This window comes from Camelina sativa, chromosome 20, assembly GCF_030686135.1.
Source record: "Camelina sativa cultivar CO46 ecotype springtype chromosome 20, ASM3068613v1".
In the NCBI taxonomy this organism is placed as follows: Eukaryota; Viridiplantae; Streptophyta; class Magnoliopsida; order Brassicales; family Brassicaceae; genus Camelina; species Camelina sativa.
This window is the reverse complement of record NC_141899.1, coordinates 10,802,338-10,815,841: the sequence shown is the minus strand read 5'-3', so window position 1 is coordinate 10,815,841 and position 13,504 is coordinate 10,802,338. Positions and strand designations below refer to the sequence as shown.

Sequence of the window (13,504 nt, the reverse complement as noted above, 5' to 3'; positions counted from 1 at the left end):
AAAAACTGTGTTCTACTACAAGAATCAACGGTACGACTACAAAGTTGTGTATCAACTATAGTAGACCTGCAAAAGAGCTGTTCTCTTTAAGGAGTTTATAATGCTGTCATATGTTTTTTTCACATGCAAAGGAGAGCGTTACAACTAGTTATAGACTTATAGACATACAACGCATATCAGAAAGATTCTTAGACACTTAAAGCCGGTCTACAACAAACAGACATGAGAGGCAAAACAGAGACTCGAAACGGTCTCTAGAGAGTAATGATTTTCCTGTGGAGTTGATGTGCTTCATGACCACCATGGTCATGGTCATGGAAGAGAAGGGTTAAGATACCTACCAGACACAGAACCGAACCAACCAGAAGTTTGTCGTATCGCTCCACCCAATGAAACTTGAGCTGGCTTGCACCATAGAATGATAGAGCCACTAGCGATGTCATCACCAATATGGTGCTGCAAAAATAATACCAATCATATCAGACATATACATCATACCCAATTGTCCGAAGATTGACTATATAGAGAGATGTTTATTGAAGCGTAAAACATGTGACAAAAACAGTAGACATAGTCTCACCTGAAGAGCAGAACTATGATGGCGAGAACCATCATCGACTTGGAATTTCCAACAGCGAGAAATACCGGGAGAGTTGTAGCACAGGGAGATAAAGCAGGAACAAGGACAAGCCCAGCAACAGCCATTTTCTCCATGGGTTGGTTATGAGAGTGAGTGTGACCACCTTTACCAGCTAAAAACAGCAAGACGTAGCTTCCACCGAGGAATACAAGCAAAAGGGAAGCAAGTTTGTGAACAGTCTCTTCACCGGCAATGGTATTCGCCATTGTGATCGCTGTTATACCAAGAAGGGAAGTCGAAATGACATGCAGGACTGCTCCAAATGCAGCTGAAAATTCAGTGACACTAGAAAAGATCAGAAAAGAATGTGCCACCAACACTTGACCAAACAGAAACGGAATCACTGAAACATATACAATTGGCTATTTGATGAGTAAAGTGGCTGTCTTAGACACTTTTTCACAGTAGACGAATGTGATCCAGAGCAAAACCGATCATCCTGACTTAGTATATGGTTGCGTGACAATGTTATCTCTTCATACATTGTATATAGAGAATTGATCTAAGATCAGTAATTCTTTGAAAGCCTAATCCTAAGTCATCATTTCAATGTACTCTACACTACTCTCACTTCAGTGTGAGACTCATCATTCATATACATAGGACACCAAATGCAACACCAATGACGAACCTTATCACAAAATATATACAAGTCTTTAGATCATTGAAGCAGCAGTTGAATCCATTCAATTCATGCCTTTATATTCCTAATCTACCATAATCACACAATGCCTTAGAACTATTGAAAATTCCAGAAACATCGAACGCGCATGAATTTTCAGGAAATGCAGAATTCGAAACGAAGGAAATTAGAAATTGGGAACATACTGACGAGGAGTGTTCTAGAAAGCGTCCATTTCTGCGCACGTCCAACGATTGAAAAAGGTAACCAATGCGTCGGAATAAACGAGTGAAGGAGCGACACCGTCGCTATTCCACCGATCGTCGATAGATCCTCCGCCGTGAAAGTATCCATTCTTCTTGTACCGGAATATAGAAAAACACGATCCGAAAAATTGCAGTTCGATCTGAGTCTCCGATTATGCGAAATATGTGAATCAGAAAGGAGGATTTACATTTGAATCTTCTCGGATTCCATGGGGGAGATTGCCAAGAATAAGATCTGAGGTTCTAAAGTAGAAGAAGAAGAAGAAACTCGTGAAGCAAATCAGTGCACTGTGTAGGCTATACCCCCAATAACCGAACAAGACCGGATAATCGGATCATCTGACGGGTCAAAGCCGGTTTGGTCGGGTTTCTAATTTTAAAATAGGAATCGGTCCAACCGAACCATCGTCAAAAAAAAATCGGTCCAGCCGAACCAAACCAGTTTTTCTTCTTCTAATTGGATACGAGATTGTGAAAGAATTTATTAGAAATTTGAATTTCAGTGTTATTCGATTAAACATTTTATCAAGTCTTTTAAATTCATCTGTTATTCAAGTTGTTAAATTTTTATTTCTATTAAATTCTAGTGTTATTGGATGTTATGTGTTTTTTAATAGTAACATGATTTAACAAGAATGTAAAAAAATTGTTAGTGCAAACTGTGAATAATAAAGCCCCTGATTGGTAACAGCTGTTACTTATGACTGTAAAGACTTTCACTTTAAAATTTTAGCTGTAGAGAATTTGGCTGTAGATGCTTTGACTGTAGAAACTTTAACTGTTAGAATTTGATTGGTAACCAACACTTTTAAAACGATAGTTGTTACTTTTATTATTAAAATATATTGAAATGATGATAATGAAAATAAAAATAATAATTATTGAAATGGATCTTAAAAGAAAGAGAAAAAAATAAGAATAATTAATTTATAAAAATAAAATATGTAAAATATATATATAAACTTGTGGAGAGGTTTTAAATATTATAGGAGGAAAAAAATAAAGTTTTTATATTTTTTAAATTTTAAAGCCTGAATTTAAGGCTTTAAAAAATGTGTGAAAACAACTAAGAGAAAACAAAAAAGTGGCTAAAAAAATAAAAGTCAAAAAAGTCTTACCGACGGGTTAGCCAACTATGCTTTTTCATTGTCTTTAGGTTTTCATTTTTTAGACTCTGTACCGGTTGGTGTTGAGACGTTTATTGAGGATGATGTCCGTGGAACTATGTTTCCAAGGCATGTCCGTTTGTAGTTCTGCTTTTTCAGTTTAAATAAATTACAAGGAGGCTTGACTCCTTGTCCATTACCAAAAAAAAAATCTTAAAAGTCTTGTGCCAATCAGAGCCATAAGTCTAACCTTTTAAGCTGAGAATTGAGAAGTACTTTGCACGGAAAAAAAAATGCAGAATATGTCGTCGTTGTGGAGAAACAGAATCACTTGTCGTTGGATCATCATCCATTAATAATGAGGGAGAGTGTGTGAATTGAGAGAGAGCGAGACAAAGAGGGAATGAATGGTGGTGATGTTCTTGTCTTGTTTGTTAATACGTTTCCATCATTGAAAAGTTTTGATTTTTGGTCAATTTTGTGTCTGTTATGTTTAATGGGTAACTTGAGAGTTTTAGGGCTGTTGTAATTGAACTATATAGCATAATCATTTCCATTTTGTTGGATCGATGCTATTCTGGGTTAGAGTAAAAGCAGTTGGTGAAAGAGAAAGATAAGAATTTTTAGGGTTTTGGGTATTGGAGAAGAAGATAATGTGGCTATTGACGTGGATTGATATCTTTTTAATTCTAGTAATATATTGCAAAATTAATTGTTGGAATCTAACAGAAAGATTTGAAATTCTTTTATAATACTTGAAAATCAATTACTTATGTCTTCAATTCAATCAAATTCTATTCTATTAAAGTCTTTCGTCCAATACCACCCCCTAAAACAATTTGGATATATAGAAGTGAATAGTGATGATGCCAGCCCAACCCGGCAACTCCATTATTGTTTCTTTTAATGTACATAAACCTACTTGCTCACAGTTCATTTACTTGGAAAGTTTCAAAACTTGCATAAACAAACAACTTGCAGTTTACAAGTTGAAAGTTTCAGAATTTGGAGTTTTATTATAAAGAAGCGATAACCAAAATAACAAGATTTCCTCCTAAGCCTCATGATAGATTACAAATATAAGTAGCTACTAGTAATCTTCTTCAATCCAAGGATCCAAATCAAGTCATCATGAGTTTCTCCACAACCGAAGGTGAAAAACAAACAACCTTCTTTATTAATCGTCTCCTTATGAATATATTATATCTGTTGAACTAGTATAGCTACTAACTCGAGGATGATATAATAGAAAGGGTGAAACAAAGGACTTTTATTAAGATAGTCAAAGATCGTCGAATTACAATATAACCGTTATAAGCCGTTCGGCTAATTACAGAGAATTGTGCTTCTCAAAATGACTAACTGAACTATAGCTTAGAATCGGATTTACTCCTGACTCTTGCCCGATGTTACTTGATGCCTTCTGCAAGCTGCTCCCTTGGTATTTATAGCCGATGGGACGTTTCACCTCTCTGCCTCGGGATCGATGTGGGATTGTCCTCAAGTAAAGTCGGCGATCGTTCTTATTCGGGCCGTCATTTATTGGGCTGTTCGTCTTAATTGGGCCTTCTAGGAGCTTAATCGGCCCGACAAGTGGGTTTTAGTTGGTCTGCCTTCCTGGGTTTTTGGGGTGACTGTTTCGATAGTGGGCCTGTAGGAAAGCCTGTTAAGGCTGGGTGAACCCATATCCAACAATTGTCCCCCCCCCCCCCTTAGTTCATTGTGGTCAGCCTTGGGCCAATGAGCTTGCTCGGGAAATATTAAGTTTGGCTCATTATCGAAACGTTGGCCCGATCTCTTATATTCTATCGAGGAGAGGAAAACTGGAACGTCGTTTCCTAGGGTTGCGTCGTTTCGCGCCCATTGCTACTTTAAGGGTTTCTTTTCCCGCCACTTATAAAAGGAGACTTTGTAGGGTGCCCTCTTCAGTTCTTCTCCAGCCGCAAAAATCAAGGTAACCCTTCTTTCTTTTCGTTGGAACCTTTATCTTTTTTCTTCTTCCTTAGTTATCTTTTAGGTTTTTAGTGTAGCTTATACTTTCTCCCGATCGGGTTTGTTGTTGTAACTGTCGATTCGAATTCGATGTTGGGTTCTTGTGAGGAATTTTTGAACGAGCGTTCGCCTACTGGTTCCTCTGAGGCTGGTCCGTCGGTGCAGGCTGCCGACTCGTCCGATTCCGTAGTTTCGGCATATTCGTCTAGGCTTCGTAGGCGAAGTAGGAGAGTAAAATCGTTGGGTCATTCTCCGATACTTAGAGTCGATCCGGAATTCCTTGTATCTTCCGGAATTCCAGTCAAACCTGAGGCGGGCAATTCTAGTCCTGACAGATCTGGTTATCCCGATTCCCCCTGCTCCCGTGGCGAAGCCGGATCTGGCCACTCGTCCAATAACGTGTCTCTCGAGGATGAGATCGAGATTGGCGAAGGGACTGATTATCCGGATGCACCTTTTGATTCGGGAAGGTCACTTTGTGATGCCGACTCTCTCTGCGCGATGACTGACTTTTATAATTCCACCCTGCACGTTTCTGTTGTATGTCCGACTCCTGAGGAGCGTGTATTTAAGTGCCCTGACGGGTTTATTAGTTTATATGAGCCATTTTTTACTAAGGGTGGTCTCCGCTTTCCGATTCCAGCCTTCCTGATGGAGTATTGTTGGCGTCGTCAGATCGCTATCACGCAGCTTACCGTCCACACTATTCGTAACATGATCGGTCTTAAGCACCTCGCTGACCAATGCAGGGTCAAATTGACCGCCTACTTTGTTGAGGATATGATGCGTTTTACTAGGCAGAAGGGTTTTAACGGCATTTGGTATGCTAGTGCCACGCCTGGATATAAGCTGATGGATCATCCGCCGTCAAAAACCCATACTTGGCTGAACAGATACTTCTACGCTAAGGTTGATGATGCCTTGGTAGAGGATGTGTCAATAGGTTATAAGACTGAATGGAATTTGTCCCCTGGTAGTTTCTTGGGTGATCCTTTATCCTTTTCCTTTTGCTCCGGTTGTTGATTGCTAACTGTCTTTGTTTTTGTTGATCTTCAGATTTGGTTGATAAGTCTGCTGACCCGCCGACTCCTGATTTCTTTGAGGTTCGCGATCTTCTAAGGAGGCAAACGGTTCTTGACTGGAGGACTATTCCGCAGCTAGACCTAACTAGGGGAAGGAAACCATCGAAAGGTATTGTTTTGTTGTGCTTGCCGGTTTTGGTTCGACCAGTTTATCATTTATATTTTATTGAGGATCTTGGTTTACGATGATCGGAGGTGTGAGTCAAGCGGGGATGGTGAAACTGGGTGTTCCCAAATACTCCGGCAAGCCGGTCTCGAAGAAGAAGAATGCCGCAGAAGAGAAGGAGCTGCAGTTGGCTCTGAAGAAGAGTCTGGTTGACCAATCGTCCATTCAGGGTTCTCGCGTTGGGGGTACCTCGGGTGGCCGATCCTCAGATGGTAACAAAGCTTCGCGGGATAAGGGGAAAAACAGTGAGGCTGCTCGGCGGGATAAGGATATCGTTCCTATCGACCTCACGGTTGAAAAGGACCGTTCTTTCTCGAAAAATTTGCCTGACCGACGGGGGATTCTGGCAAGCGCAAAGAGGTTTCGGCTGGTTCTGATGCGGTCGCTGCGTTTAAAAGGCCTAGGACCTCCTCGCTAGACCCAAAGGATAAAGGCGTCCAGCCTTCCTACTTTCTCAACTTCCGCTATGCGAAGGACACTCCTTTCCTTTCTGACAAACGGGAATGTGGTGCTCTCATTCGTGAGGTCTCCAAAGTGCCGGGTGATCGCTCTAAGGAGGACTTGAAGGAGGATGATGCATTCGACGAGTGGGCTCGGCATCATCTCCAGGTTCATCTTCTCTTCTTTATATATATATATATATATATATATATATTTTTTTTTTAACTTTGTTTGGTTTTGCCTCAGTCTGCGAGCTCAACGTACTCGATGGTTTGTCGCTACGAGCGCAGGCTGAAGGCTGCCGAATGTGAGACTGCCTTTGCCGAGGCTGGACTAAAGGATTGCCAGAACCAGGTCAGCAAGTATCGATCTGAATCGACTAAGGCTTGGCGAGAGTTTGATCGTCTGAAGGAGGAGAATCGCCAACTGCAGGGGTCATTGGAACGTTCTTGTGCCGACATCACTTGCCTGGAAACTTCCGTCAGACGGGCTGCTGAAGAATATGATCATCAACTGAAGGCTGCGGTCGAGAAGAGAGCCGAGGAAATACGTCGCGAGGTGAGGGATTTTTACCGCGAATGGTCGGACCAGAATCGTCAGCATATCTGGGACGTGAGGCGGGCTTTTAATCCAATGATGATGAAGGCTCAGGCGAATGGTATCTTAAAGCAGGTTGAGGATCTTGTGGCTGATGGTTGCCCAATTCCTGCGAAGGTGGTCCAATTTGTCACTGACGGCTCGGCTTTTTGGGACAATGTTGTGGACGGCATTGAGATCACCCCGCTTGTTAATGACGGGTACGTGGTGACTCCGACCGCTGAGCGTGTTGCGGCTAACCCTCGGCGTATTCCTGGCTATGACGAGATCGTCGATTTTGACGAATATGGCTCGAACATGCCGTCTGCTACCGCCGAGGTCGCGGAACCCGATCTGCCCGACATTGAAGAACAGACTCCCAATGCTGAGACACAGGTGACGAGACAGGAAACGCCGGAACTGGACATTGTGACCGGCCTTGCTTTGGCGGATGCCGCTGTGGCTCCGATTTCCGAAGGGATTGAAGGTCGTAGCATTCAAATTGCTGGGCTTGTCAGTGATGCAGGTGTGAGGGATCCGCTAGCCCCTGCTCCAGTCATCGCCACTGAAGGCGAGGGTGAAATTGTGCCGGAATAGGCCCTGCGAGGCTTTGAAACTATGCCGTTTGTGGCTCTTATCGTTTAAGACTTATTTATGTTTTGCGTCCCCGTTTTTTTTGAGTATGACTTGAATACTTTGAGGGTGGTTTATTAATTCCCCCTCCCTTTTGGTTGTGAATGATGGTAACGGTTGCTAAGTTTGCGAAGTTCTGTCATTGCAATTTATTACATGTTTTTTTTTTGACGAGCTGGGGCGAGGCTTAGGCAAAGTTAGGATTTGCCATAGTCCCCCCCTTTTTGACGAGCTGGAGGCGAGACTTAGGCAAAATTAGGATTTGCCGTAGTCCCCCCCTTTTTGACGAGCTGGGGCGAGACTTAGGCAAAGTTAGGATTTGCCATAGTCCCTCCCTTTTTGACGAGCTGGGGCGAGACTAAGGCAAAATTAGGATTTGCCATAGTCCCTCCCTTGTTGACGAGCTGGGGCGAGACTTAGGCAAAGTTAGGATTTGCCATGGTCCCCCCTTTTTGACGAGCTGGGGCGAGACTTAGGCAAAGTTAGGAATTGCCATAGTCCCCCCCTTTTTGACGAGCTGGGGCGAGACTTAGGCAAAGTTAGGATTTGCCATGGTCCCCCCCTTTTTGACGAGCTGGGACGAGACTTAGGCAAAGTTAGGATTTGCCATGGTCCCCCCTTTTTGACGAGCTGGGGCGAGACTTAGGTAAAGTTAGGAATTGCCATAGTCCCCCCCTTTTTGACGAGCTGGGACGAGACTTAGGCAAAGTTAGGATTTGCCATGGTCCGCCCCTTTTTGACGAGCTGGGGCGAGACTTAGGCAAAGTTAGGATTTGCCATAGTACCCCCCTTTTTGACGAGCTAGGGCGTTAATGCGCTAAGTGGCTGCAATTCTTGGACCCTTCGGCTTCGCTGTATTAATTGTTTGGTTTAAATGGTGAATTGTTTTTCCAAGGCGTTTCTCATCATTACCGCATGCGGATGTTGCGTGTGGCGCGATTTTTATTGCGAGGCGCCGGTTGGTTTGGGAGGGAGGTGCATTAAATGCGGGAAAGTGGACGGGCATCTAGTTAACCGTCGTGTCGCTTCATTTCTGCCTTGTCTTTGCTATATAAAGGGAGGTGTGGGTGGGCGAAAGTGGATCACGCAACCTTCTCTTCATCTTTTCTTTATTTCAGTTTGCTGACAATCTTTCCTTGCTTCATACTCTCCTTCCTCCTTCTCCGCTTCAATCATGAGTAGCTCCGATGACTCGGGGGAATGGGTTACGGTGAATCGCAGTGAACGGATTGTTTTTGGTCGTCCTCGAACTGGCCGTTCTCCGTCGCCAGTTCGTGTCGATCCGGCTCAGCCTAGTGATGGGTCAGGTCGATTCGTTGAAGCTCGTCCTAACGATCTGTTCTTTCCGTGGAGAAGCCCACCAGTTGCTGCTGCGTCACCACCGTTTCGACCACAGCCGCGGAACTTCGTGCCGGGTGTTGCTGAGATTCCGGTGGAGTTCCTTCAGTCCTTGAGTCCCGACGAAAGGCGTCTGGCGGTTGGCTGGTTTAGGACGGTTAGTTCGTCATGTTGAGCTTTCTACTGTCTAGTTCGACCTTCTAACTATTTTGCTTCTTTCTTTCTTGTTATTGGTAGATCGAGACTCAGCACCGGGCCTACCGTCGCCAGCATGAGTTTCTGGTCAAGCAGATCATGGACCTCGAGATGGGAATGCGGAAATTGGAGGCTGGGCCAGAGGATTGGGAGCGATTTGGGTTCAGGAAGTTCCGTGCGATGCCTTTCTGGCTCCGTGACCGAGTTCGTGTCTACAGCCGTAAAGTCCGTGAGAGTCGCTGAGGGTGCTCGGCGTATTATATGTCTTTATCGGCTGATGAACCGTTTCCTTCTTTTTTTTTTTTGGTACCCGTGTGTTGGGTTACTTACTATTCTCGGAACTTTTGTATTACGGTTGGTCGTAATATGTATTTTTTGTTGAACGCTTTACCCGCTCGACGGGTTTTATTTTCAGGTGTTTATGTTATATTTGGGTTATCCTCAACAGTGAGACGTCTCTCATCTTATTGTGTCGAGCCGAAAGTCTTTGTTCGGAACCGTTTTTTTTTTTGTCTGCTTTTGCAGGATGCGGCTGTTAGATTTTGGGAGCGAGAAGCGTTGGATTCGCGTATTAAAGCTCGGCTTATTCCCTACCTTGGAATCGAAGAGATTGCGCGCTGGTGGCGGCTTATTTTGCTTTTCGGCCTTGGTTTATTTGCGAGCAATGGTTGGAGCTCGGCTTACGATTTACACTTCGCGTGGAGTGCAATTTATTATTATTTTGTTTCAGTCGGGACAACTGACCAAATTGCCGACCTTGTTTGGATGTATTTTTTTTGTTTTGGTTGTTGCGTGTATGATATTTGTCGATTTGTGCAAGACAATATGCTTAATAAAAGGAACGCTGGGATTTATCAAAGAAAATTGCATTCATAAGTAGTGGCTGCACCTTTTCAGGTTGCCTACATACCCTCTTTTTTTTTTTTTTTTAAAAAGGATCAAGCCGATCGTAGTTCAAATTACATAGATATTAAGTACTCCTAGATGGAAACAGAAATATAATATGCGTAATATATAAATTTCTTAATAGAAATAGCGCTTAAGGTTGCCAGCGTTCCAGGATCGCGGAATAGCTTCGCCGGACATGGTAATTAGTTCATAAACTCCCGGGCGAACAAGTTTGGACACTTGGTACGGCCCTTCCCATTTTGCACCGAGCTTACCAGTGTTGAGCTCAGCGGTGTTTTTGAACACCTTGCGTAGAACGAGGTCTCCCTCGCTGAAGGGTCGCAGGTTGACCTTTTTGTTATAATGACGAGCTGCCGCCTGTTGGTAATTCTGAATTCGGAGCAAGGCGCGATCTCGTAGCTCTTCGATCTCGTCGAGGCTGTCATAGAGCATTTCGTCGTTTAGCTCGGCGTTCTTGACTAGCATGGTCTAACGTAAACTGCCGACGCTTACTTCGGCTGGCACCATTGCTTCCAACCCATAAGCTAGCGAGAATGGTGTTTGTCCTGATGCTCTTCGAGAGTTGTTCGGTGAGACCATAGCACGCCGTCTAGCTCGTCGGCCCAGAGGCCTTTCTTTTCCTAGTCTTATTGGTCACCTCAGCCTGACTGTTGCCTTGAGGGTACCTCGGGGTTGACTTACTGAGCCGGAAACTGCGATCCGTTATCTGTTACGATTTCGTAAGGTAATCCGTGTCGGCATATTATGTTTTTCCACAGAAAATTTTGGACCTCATTCGCTTGGATTTTCTTATAGGAATCAGCCTCAACCCACTTGGTGAAGTAGTCAGTTAATATAAGAAGAAACTTTTTGCCGTGCAACGCGGGCAGTGGTCCGACGATATCCATTGCCCATCTCATGAACGGGGCGTGTATATCGGACGCATGTCTCTGACACTTTTCGCACTTCATGGCGAACTGTTCGCAGTCACTGACCATAGTCGGCCATTATATTCCATGTTTCGTGATTTTTAGTGCTAAGGCGTGTCCGCCGGAATGGTTTCCTCCGGCTCCTTCATGCGTTTCTTGCATTACTCGCTGGGCCTCTCCTGTCGAGATGCAACGTAGTAATATGCCGGCCGCGCTCCAATGGTAAAGGCGTCCCTTGACTATAACGTACTGTGCCGCTCTCTTTTTAAGGCGTCGGGACTGCCATTTATCTGCCGGGACTACTCCTTCATTGATGTACTGAAGTATTTCTTGGCGCCAGTCCGCGGGCTCGGCGGCGGGCTCGGCCTCATGGTTAGGTTGTGCCTCATCGTCAAGGTCGGCATGTTCCACCGGGTCAGCAGATATGATGTTAACTTGAGCCTCCGCGTCGATGCTACTTACTGAAATACTCTCGACTGGGATTACCCGATGTAGGTCCGGATCTGAGGTTGATGCTAAGACGGTCAGAGCGTCTGCGGGAGCGTTGGCGCTTCGAGGTATCTTATCGATCATGAAATGGTCGAACCCCTTTGCGAGCTCCTTTACTATCTTTAAGTATGCGTCCATGCGGCCGCATTTGGTACCGTACTCTCCATTGTATTGGTTTGTGACGAGCTGGGAATCGCAGTAGGCGTGAAGCCTTTTTACGCCGATCCCCGCTGCGAGCCGAATTCCGGCAAGTAAAGCTTCATACTCTGACTCATTGTTTGTTGCGGTGAAGTTGAGGCGGAACGACTGCTCAACAACCTCTCCAGTTGGGGATGTTAGGCGAATCCCAATTCCTGAACCATGCTGCGACAAAGCTCCGTCGACGTACAAATACCAGTTTTCTTCGCTTGAAGTAGGAGAGGTGAAATGTTGAGGCAGCTCGACAATGAAATCTGCCAGATATTCGATATCATATTCACTTAATTCGACTGCCCACTTCGCCATGCAACCTGATTGTCCCGGGCTATGAAGAATTTGCCGCAGAGGTTGGTTCGTCAGGACCGCGATTGTATGTGACTGGAAATAGGGTCTGAGCTTACGAGCTGAAATTACCACGGCATATGCTATTTTTTCCAGGTTCGGATAACGCAACTCGGCCCCGTCGAGGGTCTTGCTGACGTAGAAGATTGGCTTTTGTTCGCCTCCGTCGTCTCTGACTAATACTCCGCTAACTGCCGACCCCGAAACCGCGATATACAGGTAGAGCTTTTCTCCTTCCTCGGGCTTTGAAAGTATGGGAGGGGTGGTTAAATAAGTTTTTAACTCGACGAATGCCTGCTCGCATTCGGCGGTCCATTCGTACGCTTTGTTCGTCGATCGCAGCAATTGGTAGAACGGCAAGCTTTTATCGGTTGACCGCGAAATGAATCGGTTTAAAGCTGCTATCCTGCCGGTCAGGCGTTGGACTTCGCGCTTGTTTCGCGGCGAGGGCATGTCGAGTATGGCTTTTATTTGCTTCGGGTTTGCCTCTATTCCCCTTTTTGTGACGATGTACCCTAGAAATTCTCCTGACGTCACACCGAATGAGCATTTTGCCGGGTTGAGTTTCATGTTATACTTATTCAGGGTTTGAAAACACTTTCGCAGGTGCACGACATGATCGTTTGCGCTCGCGGATTTGACTAACATATCGTCGATGTACACCTTCATAGTTATTCCTAATTGGTCTGCAAACATCTTATTGACAAGACGTTGATAGGTGGCTCCCGCATTTTTCAGATCGAACGGCATTACTTTGTAGCAGAACGTGCCTTGATCTGTAATAAAGGCGGTTTTTTCGCGGTCGTCAGTGTGCATCAAGATTTGGTTATATCCTGAGAAGGCGTCCATGAAGGAGAGCAATGCATTGCCTGCCGTGGCCTCGACGAGCCTCTCTATATGTGGTAGCGGGTAGCTATCCTTGGGGCAGACTTTATTGAGATCCGTGAAGTCGATGCAGACTCTGTTCTTCCCATTTTTCTTTTTAACAACCACCGAATTTGCTAGCCACTCAGGATACTTAACCTCCATGATTGACCCGGCATCTAACAATTTTTTGACCTCGTCATTTACTGCTTTAGACCGTTCGGGTCCGAGCTTCCGCCGCTTCTGCTTGACGGGTTTATAAGTGGGATCAACATTAAGTTCATGACTTGTGACGTCCATGCTGATTCCAACCATATCGTCAAAAGACCAGGCAAAGGTGGAAGCGTTGTTCTTCAAGAATTGGACCAGTTCGATTCTTATTGCCGGGTCGAGATCAGCGCCGATCCCAACGCACCGCTTTGGCTCACTCTCGTCGATATTGATTTCGTCGAGCAGGTGGTGACCCAGAATTTCCTTGGGGCTAGGTGCTGGCGGCTCGTCCAGCGCTTGCTGTGATTGCTATAAATCAGCGGCCTTCCGTAACTTGCTTTCGATTACGAAACAGTTCCTAGCGTCTGCTTGATTGCCCTTGATTGTGAATATCTGGCCGGACAGGGGAAACTTCACACACTGATGATAAGTGGATGGGATGGCCTGCATGTCGTGAATCCAGGGGGATCTGAGAATGATGTTATAAACAGCCGACTTGTCGACCACAACAAACTTGTGCCACAAGG

At 44.8% G+C, this 13,504-nt stretch overlaps 4 protein-coding genes across 4 annotated transcripts; 2 read left to right on the top strand and 2 right to left on the bottom strand.

The window, feature by feature from the left end:
• Positions 1–61: 61 nt before the first annotated feature.
• Positions 62–1,839, bottom strand: LOC104770494 (uncharacterized). Its single transcript, XM_010494923.2, has 3 exons — positions 1,469–1,839; positions 581–908; positions 62–456 (listed from the first exon to the last, which is right to left on the bottom strand). Exons 1-3 carry the CDS (start codon positions 1,614–1,616, stop codon positions 255–257), a joined length of 678 nt encoding a protein of 225 aa, XP_010493225.1. The 5' UTR covers positions 1,617–1,839; the 3' UTR covers positions 62–254.
• Positions 1,840–4,716: 2,877 nt separating this feature from the next.
• Positions 4,717–7,488, top strand: LOC147918699 (uncharacterized). The gene is made up of 5 exons (XM_087503646.1): positions 4,717–5,599; positions 5,683–5,817; positions 5,904–6,166; positions 6,226–6,483; positions 6,562–7,488. The coding sequence occupies exons 1-5, from the start codon at positions 4,717–4,719 to the stop codon at positions 7,486–7,488; spliced, it is 2,466 nt and encodes an 821-aa protein (XP_087359772.1).
• A 1,210-nt stretch (positions 7,489–8,698) lies between these two features.
• On the top strand, positions 8,699–9,300 carry LOC147918698 (uncharacterized). Its single transcript, XM_087503645.1, has 2 exons — positions 8,699–9,019; positions 9,100–9,300. The coding sequence occupies exons 1-2, from the start codon at positions 8,699–8,701 to the stop codon at positions 9,298–9,300; spliced, it is 522 nt and encodes a 173-aa protein (XP_087359771.1).
• Positions 9,301–10,080: 780 nt separating this feature from the next.
• Positions 10,081–10,431, bottom strand: LOC147918697 (uncharacterized). The gene has a single exon (XM_087503644.1). It carries the CDS (start codon positions 10,429–10,431, stop codon positions 10,081–10,083), a length of 351 nt encoding a protein of 116 aa, XP_087359770.1.
• Positions 10,432–13,504: the final 3,073 nt, after the last annotated feature.

Excerpts from the sequence above, each read along its gene's own strand:
- LOC104770494 (XM_010494923.2), bottom strand. The coding sequence starts at position 1,616 with ATGGATACTTTCACGGCGGAGGATCTATCGACGATCGGTGGAATAGCG. Across the intron at positions 909-1,468 it reads TTCTAGAACACTCCTCGTCA|CTGCATTTGGAGCAGTCCTG; the intron begins GTATGTTCCCAA and ends CTGAATTTTCAG. Across the intron at positions 457-580 it reads ATCATAGTTCTGCTCTTCAG|CACCATATTGGTGATGACAT; the intron begins GTGAGACTATGT and ends TTATTTTTGCAG.
- LOC147918699 (XM_087503646.1), top strand. The coding sequence starts at position 4,717 with ATGTTGGGTTCTTGTGAGGAATTTTTGAACGAGCGTTCGCCTACTGGT. Across the intron at positions 5,818-5,903 it reads GGGAAGGAAACCATCGAAAG|GTGTGAGTCAAGCGGGGATG; the intron begins GTATTGTTTTGT and ends CGATGATCGGAG. Across the intron at positions 6,167-6,225 it reads TCGTTCCTATCGACCTCACG|CGCAAAGAGGTTTCGGCTGG; the intron begins GTTGAAAAGGAC and ends GATTCTGGCAAG.
- LOC147918698 (XM_087503645.1), top strand. The coding sequence starts at position 8,699 with ATGAGTAGCTCCGATGACTCGGGGGAATGGGTTACGGTGAATCGCAGT. Across the intron at positions 9,020-9,099 it reads CGGTTGGCTGGTTTAGGACG|ATCGAGACTCAGCACCGGGC; the intron begins GTTAGTTCGTCA and ends TGTTATTGGTAG.
- LOC147918697 (XM_087503644.1), bottom strand. The coding sequence starts at position 10,431 with ATGCTAGTCAAGAACGCCGAGCTAAACGACGAAATGCTCTATGACAGC.